Source organism: Perca flavescens, chromosome 6, assembly GCF_004354835.1.
Source record: "Perca flavescens isolate YP-PL-M2 chromosome 6, PFLA_1.0, whole genome shotgun sequence".
NCBI lineage: Eukaryota > Metazoa > Chordata > Actinopteri > Perciformes > Percidae > Perca > Perca flavescens.
Genome location: NC_041336.1, coordinates 15,354,483 through 15,376,906, shown reverse-complemented (window position 1 = coordinate 15,376,906; position 22,424 = coordinate 15,354,483). Strand labels below are relative to the sequence as shown.

The 22,424-nt window shown below is 43.4% G+C and overlaps 1 protein-coding gene across 1 annotated transcript in view; it reads right to left on the bottom strand.

Moving 5' to 3' along the window:
- The window catches only part of cadm4 (cell adhesion molecule 4), a 147,322-nt gene extending 124,898 nt beyond the window's left edge, over positions 1 to 22,424 (bottom strand). The window contains exon 1 of the mRNA XM_028581715.1: positions 22,078 to 22,424. Within this exon, the coding sequence (XP_028437516.1) occupies positions 22,078 to 22,150 (73 nt within the window). The 5' untranslated portion in view covers positions 22,151 to 22,424. The remainder of the gene's footprint in view (positions 1 to 22,077) is intronic.

Below are 22,424 nucleotides of genomic sequence, written 5' to 3'. Positions count from 1 at the left end.
CATAGGACACACCAACACTCACACACCGTAATCAGCTCCCCTCTTCTCATCGGTTTTCTCTTTCACACAATCCCCCCCCCTATCTTCTCCACTCCGTTAAACACATCTGCAATCACACACTCGCATACAGTGCACATACAGCTATGCATCAGCTGAGTGCACAGCGCCTCACTCTCCTTTTCATCTTTCCCTTCATTCACTCCCAAGCCAGCATTTGTTACACCTTAGATAAGCCTATATGGTTTCCTTTCCCACCTGCGTTCATTTATATGCAGCTCTCAAGCAAAACAAACAGCCGTCCGTGTACAGCAGATAGCATCTCGGTATCACCATCCAGCAGCCACTACACAGCACATGAATTATGGATTGGTGTGAGAGGAGGTCAGACAGGAACGACAAAGGGCAATCCCTCAGGCCCTGTAAGATGATTGACGACAGTGTCATAACACTTAATTATCTTCATTATCATTGTTGGCACTGTGGTAATGATAGAAACACCACTGTCAACATGTGAGGGAAAAACAAGCTTCATACATTGGGGCAAACCCTATAATGAAATTACATGCGTACATGCTTTGAGTTACATCATTGTCATCATCACAGGTGCCCACAGCAATGTCACCGTCATTGCCATTACTGTAACTGGTCGTTATTGCAACCATACTGAGGCTTTTAATCGTTCATCATCATGACTTTAATTGTAACTTTCACCATTAAAGCAATTATCATATGCATCATGGGGAAATGTTTTTGTCACTGCCATAAAGACATTCATCTGCTGACAAAAGACATAAACACCCACTTCGTCTTTCAAGTCTGCCTTTTAACAATATTCATATGAGTGTTGTTATTGGTTGCTGCAAATGTTCTTCCTAGAAGCCGATCAGATCCTTTCCTTACGTGATTTAAATGAAAGTGATAAAAGGAAAAATTGCATTCCAAAATTCAGCCAGTTTGAGTTTGATAAATCCAGTGGGCATCTTTCAAAGTTACAGTCTTTTAAGTATAAAATTCAGCAGCCTGGTGGTATCCTTTAACATACATCATATTTTTCAAGTTTAACATAAAATCAAGGATGAAATGATTAGTTGATTGGCTGATTAGTCGACAGAACACAAATCACCAAATATTTTGATATAAACATTTAAATTATCTATCAAGCACAAATGCCACACATTTGAAGGTTCCAGCTTTTCAAATGTGAGTTGCTTTGCTCCGTTTTAAGTAAGTGGAAACTGATCTTTGGTTTTGAACAAGAGCGAGTTGAAGACCTTGGGCTCTGGAAAATTGTGATTACATTGTTTACACTTAAACATTTTATAGATTAAACAAGAAAATAATCTATAGTTCTAGTCCTATATAAAATCTCATAATAATCAATTTTGGTAGAAAAGAAATCACTGCGTATAAACTGAGGGAGTCCTGTAACCTTTTATTTCCTTTCTCACTGCATGTTTGACTACTACTCAATATGACGGAGCCCAAAGAGCATACTGATTTCTCAGACACACATTTATGTGGAACAGCCGAAAACATAACAATAATTAGCAGGTCCGGCTGAACAGGGGCTCCAACTCCAACAACAGTCCAGTTCAGGGACAGTTCAGGTTCAATTAGGAACTCTAATGGTGTTAATGTGAATGCATGACTATACTGTACATGATACCCCTGTGATATACCTCTTGCTCTCACCTAATGCATGCTGGGAAAAGCTCCAGCCCTCCTGTGACCCTGCACAGGATAAGTGGGTATACTGGATGGATGGATAATTAGCAGAACTGACAGCACTGGCAACCATGACACTGTGATCACATTCATCATCTCCATTACTGTAATCATAATTCCAACCATCATAATCATAATCAGCATTACACTGGTATCTCCATCCCCATCATCCCCCTCCCATGAGGATAGTACCTTACATTATTACCTCCACCACCACCACCATCATCATCATCATCGCAACGGCATCCGACGTCACCGCCGCGGTCGCCGGCAGCTTCATCATCTTCCTCCTCGGTGGTTACACAGACCCTGTCAGGTCTCATTTCTTAACAGCGGCACCATATAATGAGAGCCATAACCATTATTGTCCAAAGGTCTCCTGTTCCAATCCTTTACTTTACCAAATGACTTTCCCTTGCCCCGGCTCTCTCGTTGTCTCTATTTTCCATTCCCCTGCTCTAATTACACACTGTTTGTTTGGCCTCCTGGCTGCCCCCTAATGCAGAGGAGAGGCGTCATTAAAATGATTTACAAATGTAATCCCCCCCCTCCCCCACACACCCTCTTTTTCTCTCTCTCTTTCTCACCCTCCTTTTAAATTCCTTCCCCTTGGCAGCCCCCCAATATAACTCACCCTAATATCACCGGCGGGATTAAAATCCGTTTCGATTAATCCCTTTTGCTCGCTGCCTCTCTTTTCATGCTTTCTCTCTTACTGCCCTTTCCACCTCGGCAACTTTCTCCAGCATCGCCCCCCATAACTCCCAACTTTGTTGGTTCACATTGTTTTTATGAGCAGTTATTCGGCCTCCTTCATTCTTTGCTTTCCTTTCCTCCACACCCTTGCTCCATCTCTCTTTCTCCTTTTCAGACACTGAAACATTATTCCTTTCTGTAATTATGTTATGCTTAGAAATTGCAATCTCTGATGCCTGACTCAAAAGTTATCTCCTTCTATTTACTCTGCTTCAAACACGAAGAAGCGAGGCAGATAGTTTCCTTCCTCTTCTTAATCTGCCATCACAACCCCGATGGCTTGGACCTTGACCTCTTGGAACAAGCACAAGGACACACACAATAGGGCTGCACAATATATCATTTCTTTTATTGTTATCGCAATATCAACTGCCACAAGAAACACATTGCGAAAGGCTGCGACATATTGCGAAAGACACTCAGAGATTAGTGTTAGTTGAAAGAAAATATCAGTAGTTTTCTACTGATATTTTCTTTCAGTACTGAAAGTAGAAGAAATGCTATACTGAGAACGCTTAGATATCTGTTTATTTATCGCAAGGAATATCGTTATCTTCATCCATGTTATCGCATATTTTGCTCATATCGTGCAGCCCTAATACACACCTGTCCACCCTTTAAAATGTAAATATAAAATGTATATAACAAACCGACACAAACAGTAGGATTAAAAACAGATTCAATTAATCCCTTATTCCCTCTGCCTCCTACTCAGCGGTGCTCCCTTTCTTGCACACTTTCCACATCACTAACTTCATCATTTTAAACCTCAACCCCTATCTTCTCAGGTTAAAATGGGTTTTGTGTGTGTGTGTGTGTGTGTGTGTGTGTGTGTGTGTGTGTGTGTGTGTGTGTGTGTGTGTGTGTGTGTGTGTGTGTGTGTGTGTGTGTGTGTGTGTGCGCAGGTAAATAAGTTTGTATTCAGTTCACTGGCACCATGTTATCTCGCTTACCTGATTTTCCCACACCTCCACTCTCTGCTTTTAATTAACACTCTTTATTTCACAGTTCTCCCTGCTAATCTCTCCATCAGAGGCCTATAGCACTAGAGGCTGAGCTTTCACTCCCACCGTGGGCTCTTTGTACTCTTTCAAAACAGAAATGGCAACAAACAAGTCTAAGCACGCACACACAGATAAATCCCACACACACACTCACCCCCACGCACACACACACACACACACACACACACACACACACATCTTGAAACACATTAATACTTTCAAATGAAAAAGCAAAAGTAAAGATGCACAGGCAAAAGATAACTGTCATCTGATTTATAGTGAGAAACGTACTCTCTTTCTCCCTTTGTGCTGTTTGTTTCAGGTGGTGAATAATGCTGCTGTATTAACAGTTTTGGATTATAACTGATGCGTTTCAACTTCAAATAAAGTGGATCTTTTCTACACAGCCAAGATAAATCTTTGCTGACTGAGATCCATACTGATTAGTCGCTACTTCACCGAGATAAGGAAGTGATTTGTGGGTTTGTGTCTTTTATACGAGCGATCCTGCATGTCAATAAATATGCAGACACTTAGCCTACCTGTGAATGTGTATATGGTCTTGCAATCAAATTAGGTTGGTTTAAAGGGACTGGTATACAGTAGGTCACTCCCTCAGAACTGCTTGTCAGATAGCTTCAGAAACAACCTTCCCCAATACCTTCCCAGTGTTGGATAAGGGAGGCTGTGTCTGACCAATTCTGTAACTCTCAAAACCGACAATACAACAATCACACCCACTCCACCCAGCAACTGGCCAGCTGTGCAGAAGTGATAAAGTACACAGAGTTCTCTCTCTAGCTCTATTTTCTTAATTTGGTACTAAATCCTCGGTCTACATGATGATTTGTGCAAACAGATGTGTTACTGTAACATACAGCATGTTCAAATTGTGCTGTAATAACATGCAAGAGATTATATGAGGTGCCAATGCGCCATGAATAGGCTGTTACCATATTAACGTGTAATGGATGTGTGTAATTACAAAAATGACTGCTATGGAGCTGTCAGAGGATGTTGCCAATGCCAAGTTAAGGACAAAACAAATCTGGTTTATGTCCAAATAAGGGCAAACAGAGATTTGTTGACATCCATTATTGGATAATTGTGCGAACAGGCATCACATGTGTGCCCCTAAAATTTCACAATGACTTGAGATGAATTTGACAGAACAATGCATACCCAGGGGTTAATACACATGCATAGTTCTGCTTTTGTGCATATTTAGACTTTAAGTTTTGATCACCTGGATCACCCTGGAGCATCGACTGTAAACACCAGCACGCCAGATTCATCAGTGCTTTGCACTGCTTCGGAGCTCACACTTTAGGGAACTAGGTGAACTGCTCGGGGAACTGCTCTCAGGTGTGCTTGACAAATTCTGTTATTAAGCCTGAGGTCAGACATTTACATTAAATATTAGGCATTTCTGTTGTTGGTGCTTTATAAAGGGCTATCTTTCTGAACTGTAAAAATAACTCATTGCATTGGGTGTTGGAAAGCAAAGACACTACTTTTAATTAAACTAAAGCTGAAACATCTTTGTGTTATAGGATACTTCTATTTTCCCCAACCAATCTATCTCCCATCACTTGACTATTTGTTTTTACAATATCAGTTATTTTGCTTTTATTGCTGCAGTGATTTGTATAGGATGGGCATTTTCTTCTTCTGTTGTCTGTGAAGTGCAGTGCAGTGTAAATGTTGTATTGTTCCAGTTACTGGACTGCTTTCCAATCATATGCCAGAGAGCTTTTCTGTGCCAGAATGTAATAAAAGTGTCTGCTGGTTAAATTCATCTTTTACAAATTATTAAATGGTGGCTGAGGGAGGCCAATGATGATGTCACCACATTTGGCATCTTTTCAGAGAGAAATAAAGCAAAAAGAATAATCATTTTTGGGTAAGGTGTTTTCATCCCATGGCTAGTTATAAACTCTAAACTTGCTGTATAATGCATAAATACATATACACAGTGTATAATGCAGTTAGGAAAAGTTATTGCGCAGAAGTAATTTCTGTTCAAAAGAAATAGGTGCGTAATTATAAAACTAAACAAAAAAACAACATTGTTGCACCAATATCATGACAAAAGTAGGCTACATGTCTCTGACCTGCATCTCCATTGCAAGTTTATGTAAATCATGTGTTGGTCTAATGCTACAAAGGGACTAAAGGCTACGTACGTAAGTGTTGATCATGAAATAAATTATAGCTAGACGGATGCTGGATTTTTTAGGCCAATATCAGTATTTGAGATTATCTTTTTTTATTTCTTATAATGATAAATTGTCCTATAATCATTTTCTTACTTAAACACTTAACATAAAGAAACATTTTTGATAGGAATCCCTTAAATTGTTATATAATTTGTTTCTAAATTACCTCAAACATATCTTTGGCATTTCTATTCTGCAATTGTTTGTTAAACATTGTCCAATAGGCAATAATCTGCCAATATATTTTTATGGCCATTTTATCAGTCTAACACTTGTGCAGACATGTTTTTCAATGTGTAGGTCTAGCTTTGTAGAGTGTTGGCATGTGCCATAACAACTCATGACTTAAAACTGAACGGTCATTAGCATGAGCATTAGCATTACTTAAAAAATAAATCCTAAATCCTCATTGTTTTATGAGTAGAGGAGAAAATAAGAGCAGACTGGGAAAACATGGAAAGAAAAGTTGGAAGTGATAACCTGGGCTAAACTAACACCATGCAGATGAGGTTCTGTGACTCTGTCATCCGTCTTTGAGACGTCTTTATTGCAGTGAATTACATTACACCACTGTGCTATGTTTACACAGGGGAGACACATCACATAATTGAACGAGTGTCACACTTGGATCCAGACAATTGTTAAATGTAAATATAGCGTCGCCAAAGTGGCTCTGAAACCCATGTTGCATTCATAACGGTGAATAGCTCTATATTTGAGTGCAGCTGTTAAGCACAGCTGATTTCCTAGAACGGTCATTAACACTAATAGCTAGAAGAAAAAAATAAGTTCTATCACAGGTGCTGATATGATGTTGTGGAGTAAGCAGCGATGCAGAGAAAATCAGCACTACCTTGGAGTGAAGACATCAGGTGTGTAAGGCTATCACATACTCTCCCTCTCTGTCCTGCCTTCTAACACCCTGTTCTGAAAGACAGTCCACTCTTTCCAATCATGCGTTTATTGTCCTGTAATGAATACATTTCCCATAAAAGCACTGTGGGCAAAGGGGAGAGAGGGAAGAAGAGAGATAAAGAAAGACCCAGAGCAGAGAGGTAAATGAGGATAAAAGTGGAATGAACGACACACACTAGCGAGAGTGAAAAGGGGGTAAGGTTAAGCAGGCTGGAGGGTTTTGGCCAAGCTCTTTGCTTTTTACGACCCCTTCATATTTCACTCCCATGGTTTTCAGTTTAGTATAAAAGGAGTTTCGTCAGACTTTGGTTTGTACTTGCCGTTGCAAATCAGCATTCAGTTTGCTGCTTGCGTTGTGTGCCCGTTTTCTGGCCCATTAAATAACCCTCATTAAAAGGGCAGCAGCAACTAATAATAATAATGTCGGAGCTGCACCAAGTGTGTCCCTGTGCCCTGTCTCCTTCTCTCCTTGTTTTCTTCCCCTTCAACCTGATTATTGATTTCAGCCCCTCCATTCCGTAACTCTTTTTATTAATAACACAAAACAATAACGACAGTGTCATAACCCCAAGTACCGCACAAGCAATTAATAAGATTAATCTAAAGCTGGCGGATGTGTTGTTTCGATGCTCTATACAGAATGGCACGGTATACGCCTGACCTCAACTTTTTTCCTCCCCTCTCCTCTAGGCTTTCCCTCCATAAATCTCTGCCAGCTTCCACTTCTGAAAGAAGGTGCAGAGTGAGAGACAGAAAGAGAGGAGCAGAGGTTTGAGCCTAGTACAAAAGAAGTGGATCTGATACGGAGACTGAGCAAAAGAGGTGATGACGGAGAGTAAGGGAGGCCAAGAGGAAAAAAGACACAGAGGGAAAGATCAGAGTGGGAGAAATGGAGGAGGAACTGCCAAAAGGCAAGCCATGGTGGTAGATTCAGAAGTGGACGAGTTGGGAAGAGAGGGAGACAGGGGAGGTGGCAGAGAGAAATACGGATATGTTGAGGGAAAAAGAAATGAATAAAAGATGGAGGGAGACAAGATAGGATCGAAAGGTAGCTGAGGTGAGTAAGAGAGAGCTGCTGGAACTATTAGATTCTCAGTAGGCAGTCGCTTCCTCTCTCTCTACCTCTGCTGTAGTTATCAAGTCTAGCTTCGTGCAATGTTGTTAATGTAACTACTAAACTGTCACCGTGCGACATGTGTGCAAGTTCAAGTGGGTGCTCACTCATCTATCTGTATTGGTGTGCATTGTGCGCGTATATGTACAGAACTCCATCTGTTGGCTTGAATCTCTACATGGGAGGGAACACAGAGAATAAACTGTTCAGAACTGCGTGTGTATGTGTGGGTGTATGGCAGATCATCACCAACTACAAGTATGTGAAAGTCTGTTTGAGCCATCGACAGCAACAGATTGTCTGGATCATACAGAAACATTTGCATTGCTTTACTTGAATACATTTCAGCTAAATCACCATACCTGCAGGATGGATGTATGATATATTCTCTGACACTTGTGCAACACAGACAGGCTACCTGTTACGGCTGAGATGGAGCACAATTGTCAGCTGTCTGGCTCTTTTTTTTTATTTTGTATTTTTGGTAAGCCTGGTGTAACCCACTGACTGTCAAGTTTGTGAACATGCAACACATTTGTGTCCTAGCTCAGTAATATCTGCAACCAGGGACTGATACTTCCAGTTGATAGTTCAGTAGTTTATTACAACTTGGGTATTATTTTTGTAGCTTCTGCCATAATTTTTAATTGGTTATGATAATATTGTATTCGCCAAAGTAAGCAGCAAGAAACACAAACAGCCAGATGGTAAACGAGCCAACTGTTAGAGCCAGATAACCTAAACCACTTATTTCAACTTAAAGCGAGTGCACCCTTCACTGCTTTGCATGTACAGCTGACTGCTTTTCTTTTTATTGCCCCATTGGACTTTATAGCGAGGGCGCCTTGTTCCCCAATCTCAACAATTAACTTGTACAATGTTATCTTAATCAATACAAATGATGGTCAAGACTACATCAGTAAGATCAAGATCCAGGTTGTAATAAACCAGAATTATCCTTTATTCCTGTTTAGGTCAAAATCACAGCCCATCTCTAAAGATTAAAACCTGCCTTTGATCTTCATTTGCAAAAACATCATCATTCAGCACGGTCATGAATTCATAGTTGATGTTTGTAGACTTGACTCTTTAGATCGTAAGGTGATAACAAGCAGTCAAATGTGCATAGTGTTCAGAATATATTCAACCCACTGCGTTAATACTGGCAGTAACAACATTAGGCGAGGTGTTGGTTATATCAGCCTCACACATAAACCCACACATGCAAAGGGAAAAGGAAAACAGATGCATCCTGGGCAAATGACGCACTATTTTGTGTGATTGTGTTGTTGGTCCTCTAGTGTGGGTGGATGACCAAATTGTGTAGCAGTGCCAGTGACGGTCAAGTGTGTGTGTGTGTGTGTGTGTGTGTGTGTGTGTGTGTGTGTGTGTGTGTGTGTGTGTGTGTTTACAGAATATAACTATCTATGCGTGTATGCTGTGGGCTGAAATGAAGGTGGGATGTTATCATCTCCCACTGCCTTCCTCCATCCATCCCACCTCTCTGTCCTCTCAGTGGCAGTTCCATGTAAGTCGGTTACAGCCACAGCCACATAATTTTCACGAGGGTCGGATGGCAGCATTTCGCTCCGCTACACCCCCCCTCTCCCTCCCCCTCCCTCCCTCCCTCCCTCCCTCCATCCACCACCCCTGGCCATTCTCAGCACTTCACAACTGGATGAGCAAAGCGACAGCGGCTACCTACCTGGCTCTGTGATTGACTGCAGTGCTGCTGAGTGCGCCTCACTGTATCTGTGCCGTGTTTATTGCTTCTTTCACCTTCGCCATAATTGAGTCCCTTCCCCATGCGAAATATGCACCGTCAGGCGGGCGGATGTGTGTGTGGAAGGAATCTGTCAGGGGTGTGTGGATGTGTGGAAGCTGGGAGTTGACTGACAGGCTACATAACTCAATTCAGCAATTCTGAATGTACCTGATGGCTGTTTTCTTGTTTGTGTGTGTGTGTGTGTGTGTGTGTGTGTGTGTGTGTGTGTGTGTGTGTGTGTGTGTGTGTGTGTGTGTGTGTGTGTGTGAATCTGACAGACATTGTCCCCTGTATATATGTGGAAGCATATATGTGGGTTTCTATATAGCTGTGTGGAATTTCACAGATGAGAACCTGGCATATCTCTAAAAGGAAGGTGTGTTTAGGTTGGGAAAAAAAAGTGCTCAAACTATTTAAAATATATATTTCCAAGAGCATGCATGCTTGCTTATGCACAATTTAGACTCAGGCTCAGGCTGAGCCAGTCAGGAGTGTGTTTGGCATGACAAAAACGGCAGGACAATGATGCATGTGTATGTGCCTACATGTGTGAGAAGAATACTACTCAGCCCCTTTAAACACACACCTGTACACCGCAGCACACACAACTGTAAAATGGCCAATATGCCAGGAAGAGGCCAAGTAAAGGTGAATCATGATATATAATGGCCAGAAAGGTTAAGATAGAGAAATGGAAACAGTAGGAAAGAGGAGAGTGATAAAGTGTGTGTTTGTTTGTGAGTGATGGCCTGATCAACAGAGATTGGTAGGAAGTAGATGGGGGAATTAAATGCAAATAATAGAAAAACAAGTAGTGACGGGGGGGTTGGAATGGGGAGACGAGATATAGGGTTAGTAAAGAACAGTCAGGAGCAAGAGAAGATGGGTGAGAGATGAATGGAGATGGTAGGGAGGACTGTACGGTCCCTGAAGTGCATGTACGGTGGAAATAAGCATCCACCTTCAGAATATTGCAGTGCAGCACATAAGTAAAATGCACAGTTCAGCAAGCCCAAAGCAAGGGAGACGAGAAGAGAAGGTAAATCTGGAGGTACGGTAAAAAGGGGGGGAGGCAATTGTCTATAAAAAAGAAAACAGAAAGTTAAAAGTAAAGGAAGTAAGTGAAAGTGTAACTTATTCTGAGAAACAAGAACAGCGGCAGGAGAAAACAAATATAATATTGGAAATGAATCAATGCGGCGTGTGTAAATGGAAGGAGAGTGCTGAAAATAAAGAGTCAGACAGAAGGAAAAAAAAAACAACATTTCGTCTATGCAAATGAGAAAGGGGAAAGCAGAAGCACAGGCGTTCAAGCTGGCCACCTGGGCCCTGTCAATCCTCCCTCTCTCTTCTTCTCCCTTCCACTCACTGTCTACCTCTCCACACCTGGCCCTGGCATCACCACTATAGCCTGCGGCTACAGTATAACAGGTAGATAGGAAGAGGAGGCGGGAAAGGGGTGCAAGCAGCAGGGAGGCAGGAGAGACTGTTAGCCAAAAGATCCATCAAATCCTGCATCCTGGCAACGAAAAGTTCCCCCTCCCCTTCACCAAAATCTGTCTTTCCAACTATCATTGAGTCTCCTCCTCATTGCAAACTCTCAGTAACAGTTGGAGCTGAGTCATGCGGACACATGCACCTATTGGGCACATAAGTGGAGGTTACCACTTATGGAGGCATGGGCATTTAAGTACCAACAAGGTTAAATGTAGAAAGACAGGCCCACAGTGAGCAGGGTATAAGAGGGATAAAAAAAGCTTTTTGAGTGATAATGGTGAGTACAAACAAAAAGACACAGAACCTTCTTCACACTGCGGGAGAATTAGGAATGAGGGGTCAGAGACGAGGGAGGGGTTGAGAGAAAGGTGGGGGGGAGACAAGGTATAAAAAAGGCAGGGAGAGGAGAACCAGTACAGTGATCAAGAGTGTAAACAGGTTTTCTTTGAGAACAAAAGGCAAAAAACGGGTGCTACATGTATAAAAAACAAAAAACAAAAAAAACACAGTCTTTCTGCATTTGTGAATATGTTTGTGTACTTGAAACACAATCACCAGGTGTGTCCCTCTATCTGTCAACACTATCCTGGGGAAGCTCATAAAGGAGGAGGCCAGAGAGGGTACATGGCATTTAAAAAGGCACAGAGCATCAAGTCACAACACGCTGCAGTAAATAAGTTTGGAAACTCCAAAAGGTCTCGACAGTCTCGAGAGTGCAGCGTAAGGTTTGTTTTTTTATGCATATGCAAATGTGTGTGTGTGTGTGTGTGTGTGTGTGTGTGTGTGTGTGTGTGTGTGTGTGTGTGTGTGTGTGTGTGTGTGTGTGTATGAATGCGTGCCGGAGCCAACCTGCCAACCTGCCTGTCTGCTTTGCTACAGATTTGTGCACACTTCTGTAACACGGCCAAAGATTTATACGTAAGTCATCATTTGGGATCAACCTGCTTTTTAATTACCTATGGTTTATGTTTGTTTTTAATTTTCCCCATAAGCTCATAAATCACTTTCCCTACAGCACAACTCAAATCCATCTCCATTGTAAATAAGCATCAGATATAATTGCATATACAAGAGTGTGCTGTCACAACACCACCCCCCCCCCCCCCCCAACACCACCACCACCAATGCTAACATGGTTTTGAGTAAATTGGTTTAGAAGCGTAGGAAAAATTATGAATGATATATGATAAATATATTATAGTGTTGATGATATAATGAATCTATACTACTAAATCTAATTAGGATTTTAAGTTTATGATTTTGTACCTAAATTAAGGATGTTGTGCTACGGTTTAACTTCCCTGACTCATAGCACCAAAGTAGCAGTTGACAGAATTAAAAAAAAGTCTTCAAGAGAGGGCGCCTGGGTAGCTCACCACTGGTAGAGCGCGCGCCCATATATGGAGGTTTACTCCTCGACGCAGTGGCCATGGGTTCGACTCTGACCTGCGGCCCTATGCTGCATGTCATTCCCCTTCTCTCTCCCCCCTTTTATGTCTTCAACTGTCTTATAAAAATAAAGGCCGAAAATGCCCAAAACATAATCTAAAAAGAAAAAAAAAACATCTTCTAGAGAGCAATTTCTCCTTTTTCTACAACAAATTACATTCATAAGTATGACTTTTATTCAAGTTAATGCTAAAATAATAATGAGAAAGTCAGCATTATTAAGTGTAATCTTGGTACCACAATGTTTTCAATGGTCAAAAATGTTTAATTATGCTTTGTCCCACATTTGGCGGCGTTATCTAACCAACAGTGACACATGAACCAGATATGGGCAACGTCTCCGCAGTTATCTTAGTTGATCAAATCCTAACATTGATAAATTGTGGTAATTTTGCAGACTCACACTTCCTCATACAATCTTCCTTCAGATTGTTAAGCCTTCATATTTGTTGGCAGCTTCAATTTCCTGCCTTACAAAGCATGCATCAAGTGTTTGCTTCATAGTGCCTTGACATGACCACAGATTCATGCAATTTAAGTCTACACTAATGGTATGCAAGACTCAGAGCAATGTATTGCACTTGTAATCACGTCCGTGGTTTTATATTTTTCTAATACTGAATAAAAGAAGAAACATTTTTACACATACATACTTATTTAAGTTATTTTCATGACAGGAAAAAGTATAATCCTTGGCTACACAATTAATCGAAATTTTATTGAAATCACAATATGGACTAGTGCAATATCCAAATCGCAAGGGGGCGCAATATTTGTTAAAGGTCCCATGGCATGAAAATTTCACTTTATGAGGTTTTTTAACATTAATGTGAGTTCCGCCAGCCTGCCTATGGTCCCCCAGTGACTAGAAATGGCGATAGGTGTAAACCGAGCCCTGGGTATCCTGCTCTGCCTTTGAGAAAATGAAAGCTCAGATGAGCTGTTTTGGAATCTGCTTGTTATGAGGTCATAACAAGCAAGGTTACCTCCCCTTTCTCTGCTTTGCCCGCCCAGAGAATTTGGCCAACCCATGAGAGAGAGACATCATGGCTTTCAAACGAGAAAAGTGGCAGTTGGTCAAGGCCACACCCCCACCCTCCACCTTGCCCTCCCTCTCTCCTCCTTAATAGCTTCAGACACAGAAATGGCACATCCTAAGGAAAGCTCATTGTGGGACTGGCTCTAGTGGCTGTAGTTCTGCACCAAAGCTGAATTTCGGGAAAGAGACTTCAGATACAGTATTAGGGGACCACTAAGGTCTATATAAAAGAGACTTCAGATACAGTATTAGGGGACCACTAAGGTCTATATAAAAGAGACTTCAGATACAGTATTAGGGGACCACTAAGGTCTATATAAAAGAGACTTCAGATACAGTATTAGGGGACCACTAAGGTCTATATAAAAGCATCCAAAGAGCACCATGTCATGGGACCTTTAAAGGCAAAATATGTGTCAAAACATTATGAATTAAGTATTGTGGTGCTGCAGAGACGTCTCCGCCTACAAATTGTATCCTACAGACTAAAGAAAACATCTTTGTTTGGTACAGATCCTTCGCAATTTTTTATATTTTTCAATGAATATGAGAATAATAATAATACAAAAATAATCATTCCATCCAATATCGTGGATCATATCGCAATCACAATATCAGTCAAAATATTTGCAATTAGATATTTCCTCATATCGTGCAGCCCTAGTATCATGGGGAATTTTGGGTCAGATGTACAGGAAAATGCAGGCTCAGAGACTAAAACAGCAGATAGAGTTGCTCGGATAAATGGGAGGACAGATGGCAGCCATCTCGGCCGCTGGGAAGCAAAAAAAAACAATCACGAATGAAAGAAAATCCCCCCACAGCTTTCTTTTATTAGTTGCTCTTGCAATAAAAGTATGTTACTGTATATGCAGTCAAGGGGCAAAAGTGCCGTGCTACGTGTACTCTGCGGCTCTCCAAACTGTACGATCTATATTGCAGATACAAAAACCAATTGCTGTCCATGGCTACAGAGTCCACAAAAGCAAGAAATGACTTTGGTACCGACCACAGAACCCCACTGGCCTCTGCAAGCTGCTTCACAGCTCAGTTCACCAGTATGGCCCAGTGGGTGGCAGTTGCTATGAACCACTGTTTCTCCGCAACTGCACCCAATGCCCGAGGCTTGTGTCAAACTTATTCAATATCACAGAGTGTACCGCTGTTCCACTCCTCTACTGCAAGGCCAGGAAGGAAAGACACGGCCCTTCTGCAGTCCGTGATAACATTATTCAGCCGACAGATGGACATGGAGATAGGAACACGTCTGTGGGCACAAGTCAAAGCACCGCATCAGTCTGCTGGCGCACTTTATGAGAGGTGAGGGGAGAGGGGGTGTACCTGTTAATGGCCATAAGGTGATTCAGCAGTAGTGCACTTAAATGCCCCCTTCAGCTGCACAGGGGAAAATGAATCCTGGGAGAGAATCAGCCCGAGCTCTCCTCAAGGTTGTTGGTGCTCGGCCACTTTTTAAGTGGCCTTGCCAACTGTAACAATCTCTGCAGAAACAATCGCAGCACCAATTCAATTTGGCTCGGCTTCTTTTCTTCTCTCTTTACTTCAGTGCAGAGGGCTTCATAGCCTCACTTTTGTTTGGCCCTGCTGAAAGCAGAGCATGAATTGATGACCTTATGAATCTCAAAAGAGCCGGGAAAATCATTGCGGTAAATCTCACCCCAGCACATTAAGCATGACCGCAGGCTTATTCCCCTAATTTTTTTTCCTTTTCTTTCATTTGTCCATCTCTTTCTTTTTCCTCACTCTCCTTCCTACAAGCGCCTTGGGGGGGTCTTTGCAAGCGGCCATCTTCTCGAGGATTGTTTTCATGTGCTGCTAATTAATTGCCTATAATTAATGGTTGTTGTCGGTTTGCTAATGAAGTGGATCAAAGCTTACTAGTCCTGATGTTGAAGCTCTTGTCTCAGACCTGAGAAAAAGAGATAATGAATAGCCAGATAGAGACAAGTGGAAGAGAGCGAGTGTAAGTGTGTGTCTCGGAAGTATCGTGAAAGCTGCAGTAGTCAACAATCACTTTGCATCTGTCCACAATCGAGTTGGGCAATCTGAGTTTGATCTATTGGCAGCTGCAGTTATCACTCGTCTTTCACTGAGTGATAGCATTTGGTTTTTTAAAGCGCATACAGTAAAGCAGAATGTGTGGTTTTCTGTAACATCGGGCAAACAGCCCTTTTATCTCCCAACTTCAAATGTTAGTTTTCAGTATCAGTATGATCTTATCAGGTCGGATTACTTGATCACTTGAATAAAAAAACGAAAAAAATATGTCCTCACTGAGGTTACTGCAACTGACACTAGCACTTTATTGATGCAAGACGTGATCGTAGTTCAAATGAATTTGCCACTAGTGGGAGAGACATTTTGAGAGTTTTATAAGATAGAAAACTCATCCGAGACCTCTTCAGCATTGTTGTGTCCGCCTTCAGAAAACCTCCATCAGATTTCCCAGTAGATTGTGCACTGCTTTGACTGGCAATTTTCAGCATCCGACAATCTCATCAAAGCCAACCTATTAATGGCGATGATACGAAGCAGGATTCTAAATGGCAGACAGATGAATAGCCCTGTGCGTGTGTGGGTGTTTAATTCTCCGAGCCGAAGAACCATGCAGCTTCTCTAAAAGTGGGAGGACTGGCCATGAGCTGCTGGGAAACAATTTCAATACTTTAGTTTGCTTTAGTCTGTGTGTGTGTGTGTGTGTGTGTGTGTGTGTGGGGGGGGGGGGGGGGTGTGTGTGTGCATACTGTGACCTCATCGATCATGACACCTCGTCTCTCTGGTCTGGTCACCTACACAGTGCTTGCCCTCTCTCCGTCTTTATCTCTGTGTATCACCATCCATCTCCTCCTCCTCCTCCTACCCTTCCTCCATCTCCTCCTCTCACACCAGCACCCTGTATTTTTCTGCCTTGTTCCCACCTTCTTAATCTCACCCTTCTCTCCTTCCTCACATTTTTGGCCTTCTAAATCCGTCATTCGGCGCAGCAGGTGTTGCTCTCTCTCCCTTGTTTTTTTTTTTTTACACCCTCCCATTTCAGAGCTGAAATCCTGCAATCATTCACGTGTTTGTTGGACTCCTCTCTGCCTGACTTTCTCCTCTGCTCTTCCCTGCTTCACTGGTCTGTGACGCATACCCGTAGTGCCCCCCCCCTTCCTTGCTCCCTTCCTTCACTCTTTTATACACTGTGCAACCAGCCATCTCTCCCCCTCTCTGTTTCACTCTAGCTCTCTGACCGCATCAGTCTCCCAGTGCCCCTGCTAAGCCTGGTCACTCCTCATCAGCTAGCCTCCACTGGACACACAGACCTCCCAAGGGTAAAGGGAAATGGGGTCTTGTTGGTAACCTGTATGCCCAGCCTTGACAGTTTCACCTGGGTTTAAGTCCTTAACTGATCCTCCTTACCCCTGGACGAGCACCTCCTTACAAGCCATTCCCTCCTCTTGTCTCTACATCAACTCTTACAGATGGGATGTGTATTAGCCTCCGCAATGGCAGAGTACACAGTTTTCAGCTCTTCAATTTCAGGCACTTGCCCTTTTCAGCTCAATCAGCCTCTCTCGTCCAATCACAGCTGGGGAGGGCTCCATCGCAGCGCCTGAGTGGGGATAATCACCTTGGTTACCGGCGCTACTGGAGGCCGCTGTCTGGCCAAGTTAGCGCTAGGCCCTGCGGGAGCTTCGGAGACAGGTGTCACTGCTACAAGGGAGGGTGTTAAACAAGCCCAGGGCCAAGCAGGAGGTATAAACGTTTACTCTTAGTCATGGAAACTGTGTCACCAATAGCGAGGAATGCTCACCCTATGGCGTTGGGTGTTTTAATGTTTTTTTCAGACTCAGGATCCCATCTCTCTCCTTCAATCTCCATTTCCTAGACTTCAACTTCGACTGGCTAAAAAAATTACACCTTGTAGTCCAGTAGAAAGAATAACATAGCAACTGCCTTTGTGTGTAGTGCCAAGAAGCAGTGCGGAGGGAATCGCTGTTTACTGATTTTGCGCTCCCGTGGCAAAGACAAATATACAGCAAGAGGGGTCAGTGGCTGGAGAAAAGCTGCTGGCTCAGGGGACATCAGGTCAGAGTACGGAAAGCTGCACCCGATGGGGGGGGGGGAGTTTCTCTTTTTATACTGAGCCAATCAGATGGAGTTAAAAGCGTTGGATTGATTGGCAGGCTTCTGATGCCAGCAAATGGAGGAGACGTCCTTGGCATCCTACTCAGCATTAAAAACTTTCAGCGGCAAAGTTGGTGAAATGCCAGTTGTTCTCAGAGAGCGACACATAAGGACGACATAGATCACCATTATGATAATCACAAGCGGAACTGTCTGGGGAATAGTAATGGGTAAGAGATGAGGTGGCGGCTATAAAGAGTGTTTCTACATTAGCGCTGGCCTGATTAGATTGATAGAAAGTTTCACTAATGGACAATTAAACAAATGGTCAAATGAGATATAAGGCTTCAATTGCCAATTGGTGTCTTTGTGTGCCCCCTTCAATCATTGTGCCTCATGCATTCTGTTTATACATGAACCTCTCCATGAGGAAAAAACAGACTGAATCACTGTGCTGTAAACAGAATGTGAAGAGGGATGTGTGATGGCCACGTCCGATGTGTCCTTGCAGTAGAAACAAAATGACTTGGTCTTATGTCCCTTTATTTCTAGTTAATAAGTCGATGTAAAAATAAAATCCTCTCTGTACCTTGTCTATAATATTGGAGGGGATTGAGATGCAGTCATTGTGTGAAACAACAGCAGTTCAAAACAAGGAGTTATGGATCGCATTGAATACTAGGGGGCGGATTAGGAGATAATTACTGTAGAATACATCACCTGCACTAAACGGTGAGCCTAAGAACTTCTTCTGCTTCTGAGTAATGGACCCATAAAAGCCCAGGGGAGAATAAAACCAGCCCACACTAAGCTCCGTAACTCTCGCAGTCATGACTTGCCCAAAAAGGGACACAGTCCAATTTGTTTATGGAGCTTATGTGTGAGCAGTTGCTCAGCTGAGATAACGGGCCACCCTGTCAGGACCCTTTAAGACTTCATCGGCTGATCAAACAGGGCCGTGCACGACAGCAGTAGGCAGCGTTTTTTTTGTAAGGCCAATTTCAGCTTCTCGTGTTGACGGGCATGCCAGCACCGTCTGCCAAGTTCAGCTTGTCCAATTATTTAGACCTACAAAAGACAGGGAATCACAGAAACAAAAAAAAGAAGCGAACACTGAAATCTGATTGAGCTCAGATGTACACCGTGAATCAGTAGATGGCAGGGCAGAGAGCAAGGAAGAGAGGTCTCGCTCTTTTAATTAAACTGTCGACAAGTTTATTTTATTTTGAGGGTGAATTATCCTCCAAGGTTTGGATCAAAGGATAAACCTTGGCTTACTGGGAAGACTTTTTCCCCGCATTAGAGAACAAAGAAAGATGCTGAAATAGCAAGCCCTGCGCAATGGGTCTGACAAGCATCAAAATGCAATTGGGCTCGGACAAACTCTCGCATTAGCAGTCTTATTCCTATGTTCAAAAGAAACTCTAATGTGCTCTGTAAGCTTTTTGTAGGCAAGGTGTATGTGTAGGTGTACGCCTGTATTTCTGCACCTATGCATTTGCTCATGCGTGTCCACATTCTTTGTTTTTGTGTGTACAGCATTTCCCTTGATGTTTGTGTTTACACGCCAGGCCTCCCTTATGTGACTCACATCGACATTGATTTATGCATGGCCTGTGTGTGTGTGTGTGTGTGTGTGTGTGTGTGTGTGTGTGTGTGTGTGTGTGTGTGTGTGTGTGTGTGTGTGTGTGTGTGTGTGTGTGTGCACATATACCAGCTATAATTGGTATTCAAATCTCCTCCCACAAGTCCGTCCAACTGCTGCTGTTTTTCAACCGCCAGAGCCCCAGCCAAGGTCCAAACAGCATGATGGGAAACAAGCTCAAAACGGATGGCTCTCATTGCACACATTCAAATAAACAAATGGAGGTGATTTAATGCACACAGCGATAAGGCAGGTGGTAATGGAGGCAAAGGAGGAGAGTAGGGAGGAGGGGGAAGCACGGAAGTGATGGAGGAATGCATGGTAGCGATTAAGGTCGGGCAAGCAGCAGAGGTGGAGTTAACAGCATTTGTTACTGTACGTGGGGTTTAAGTTTGGCCCACAGCAGCTGTAGATCAGCCACCCCCACAAAGCCATGCACTCACTGCACAAACACACATTGCTGACTGTGTGTGTGTGTGTGTGTGTGTGTGTGTGTGTGTGTGTGTGTGTGTGTGTGTGTGTGTGTGTGTGTGTGTGTGTGTGTGTGTGTGTGTGTGTCCCTCAGGCCTGCCCGTCAGACACACTGAAGTCTTTCTGCCTTCCTTCTCCCAGTCTTCCTTTCTCACTCACTCTTTTCTGCCTTTCTTGCTCCCTCCATCTTTCCATCCCTCTGTCTCTCCTTCATTCTTCAAAGGAGGGCCAAGCCTTCCAGCCTCGCCATCTTCACAGCATCCTCTCAATCTATCTGTCTGCTCATCCGTCTTATCTGCCCAATCAATCTGTCCATATCTATTCTGGCATAATAACAACCCCAAACCCCATCCCTTGCCACCTTTTCTCTCCATTATCTTTTCCACTCGATTACTTTTGCCATTTTCCTCTGTGGAGGAAAAATGGCAGAGACATGCTGATTTTTTATCAGAAATACAGCTTTTTTTATGCGTGCAAAGTATATGTGCCTCTGCGCAGGGTGTTCAGAAACAAACCATCTCTGCACTTCCTTCTCTCTCTCCCTCCCTCCTTCCTCCAGCCACCCCCTGCCTGTAACACCCCTCCACCCCCCGGCCCCTGTCTCTCTCGGCCTCTGTCAGTGGCTAGATTAATGACAGTGATCAGTGAGCAGCCCCCGGCAGAGGTTGCCTAGAGCTCAGGCAAAACCCGGCAATGTATATGCAACACGCACACACGCACACACACACACACACACACACACGCGCGCGCACACACACACACAGCGCATTAACATGCAACACACAAGCATGTTAAAAAATGGACGCTTAGAAACACACACACACACACAAATCTCCTACACAGTACTCCAGCTAGACTGACATACAAAACACCTACACGCTTATGCATAAATCAACACTCAACTTCTACAGGAGCAGACATACAAATAGAATCCACACACACACACACACACACACACACACACACACACACACACACACACACACACACACACACACACACACAGGAAGAAATCAATACACAGCCCATGGGTTGGCCAGGAGGTTGGTATCAGTGCAGCCGGAGGAATGGCTATGGAGCAATGTAGCGCTCCCTATGTAAAAGAGACATAATCACAACGAGCACAGCACAGGTCTGACTGTGACAATGTCTAACCTTGCACTTAACCCTTTCACTGCCTCAGGACAACGTCAACAAAAGCCTCATAGAGCACAACAACCACAGGACACAAACCAACGAGGCAACATCTGTGTGCTCTTCCTCGTTGCCATTCCTGTTCAGTCAGAACTGCAGCAAGCTTTGGGTGGAATTTAATAACCTTTGTTATGAGATTGTATTTTACCACATCCAAGCAGATGGCACAAAATACCATGAGGCTAAAGTTGCTCAGAGTCATGATTGAGCCTAATCCAAATCCCTATTTTTGCAGCAGATGCACTTGTTATAGGGCAGTGACCATGAAATATGTTGCGCCTGTAAGGGAGCAATGCAGGACCATCCCAGACTGGGATGATCCAGTGGGGAGAGTAACAGCAACAAAGGCACTGCAGGTGCCACTACAAGGCTTTGCAATTGATTGTTAGAGGTTATTGTATCTGATAAGGTGAGGTCTCAAAGGTCCTTTCAGTTCCTCACACCGCTGCAGAATATAAACCAGTAACAAACACTACTGCTGGGTCTGGTGTGTGACACGTCTAGCCCACTGCGGGCATTTGTTATGAGCTCTCATGTGGCTGTCTGAATATTCAATCGGAGCTCACATGTATGGCTGTTTGCACATATATCTCCCGGGGATCTGGTCCCGTCTCATGCAGCAGCTATGATACAATAAATCCCAAACACAATCTGGAGGAAATAAATCAAAATCCCGTGACGCACGCGGTTCAACGGAGCATTGAATGATTTCATAAAATATTTGTGCGTGGGCAAAAAGTGACAGTAAGCCTTCGCATTTCACTTTTGTTTTCATTGCGATGGGTTTTGGGGTCTTTCCAGCCTAACCGTTCCGAGAAGTGGTCAACACAATGACTCATACCCAAACAGCAGAAGGATGTTGTCCAGACTTGCGCAATGGGCTTTGATTATAATTACCATGTAGTGAATACTAAGACTAGTCCGCAGCATGATTGTAAACTGGCATAACTGCACGTGTTCTTGTCCCGCCGTGAACGCCTCCTTCCCCATTCCATGCCTGACAGGTCAGAATAAGCCCGGTGCATTTTTAAGCGTTATTCAGATTCTTCTTAGAGTACTTAGGCAAACTTGCACGGAAAAGCCACAACACATCGAGTCGGCTTAACACTCTTCTCATTCACATCACACTCATTCACTCTCTCGTTCCGAGTCTTACCAGTGCGCACCAGGCAGGCGACGGTGATGATGGTGAGAGGGACGCAGTAGTTCCACACGGTCGCGAAAGCCATCGCTGTCGCTGATATTCCCCTCTGATCTCTTCCTCAGTATTCCTCTTCCTTGGAGAAATCAGAGTGACATGAACCCGCAGGTTCACTCTCCGACAGCTCCTTCAGCGTCTGTGAATGTGTGTGTGTGTGTGTGTGAGTGCGCGCGCTTGCCGACTGCGCGTGAGCGAGTGTGTGTTTTGCCAAGTGCTCAGTGCGTATAGTGGCAGGTCTTTACATAGTAATGCTCCCTCTCACACACACAACCACTTTCCCTCCCTCGGAATGCCTGAATTTG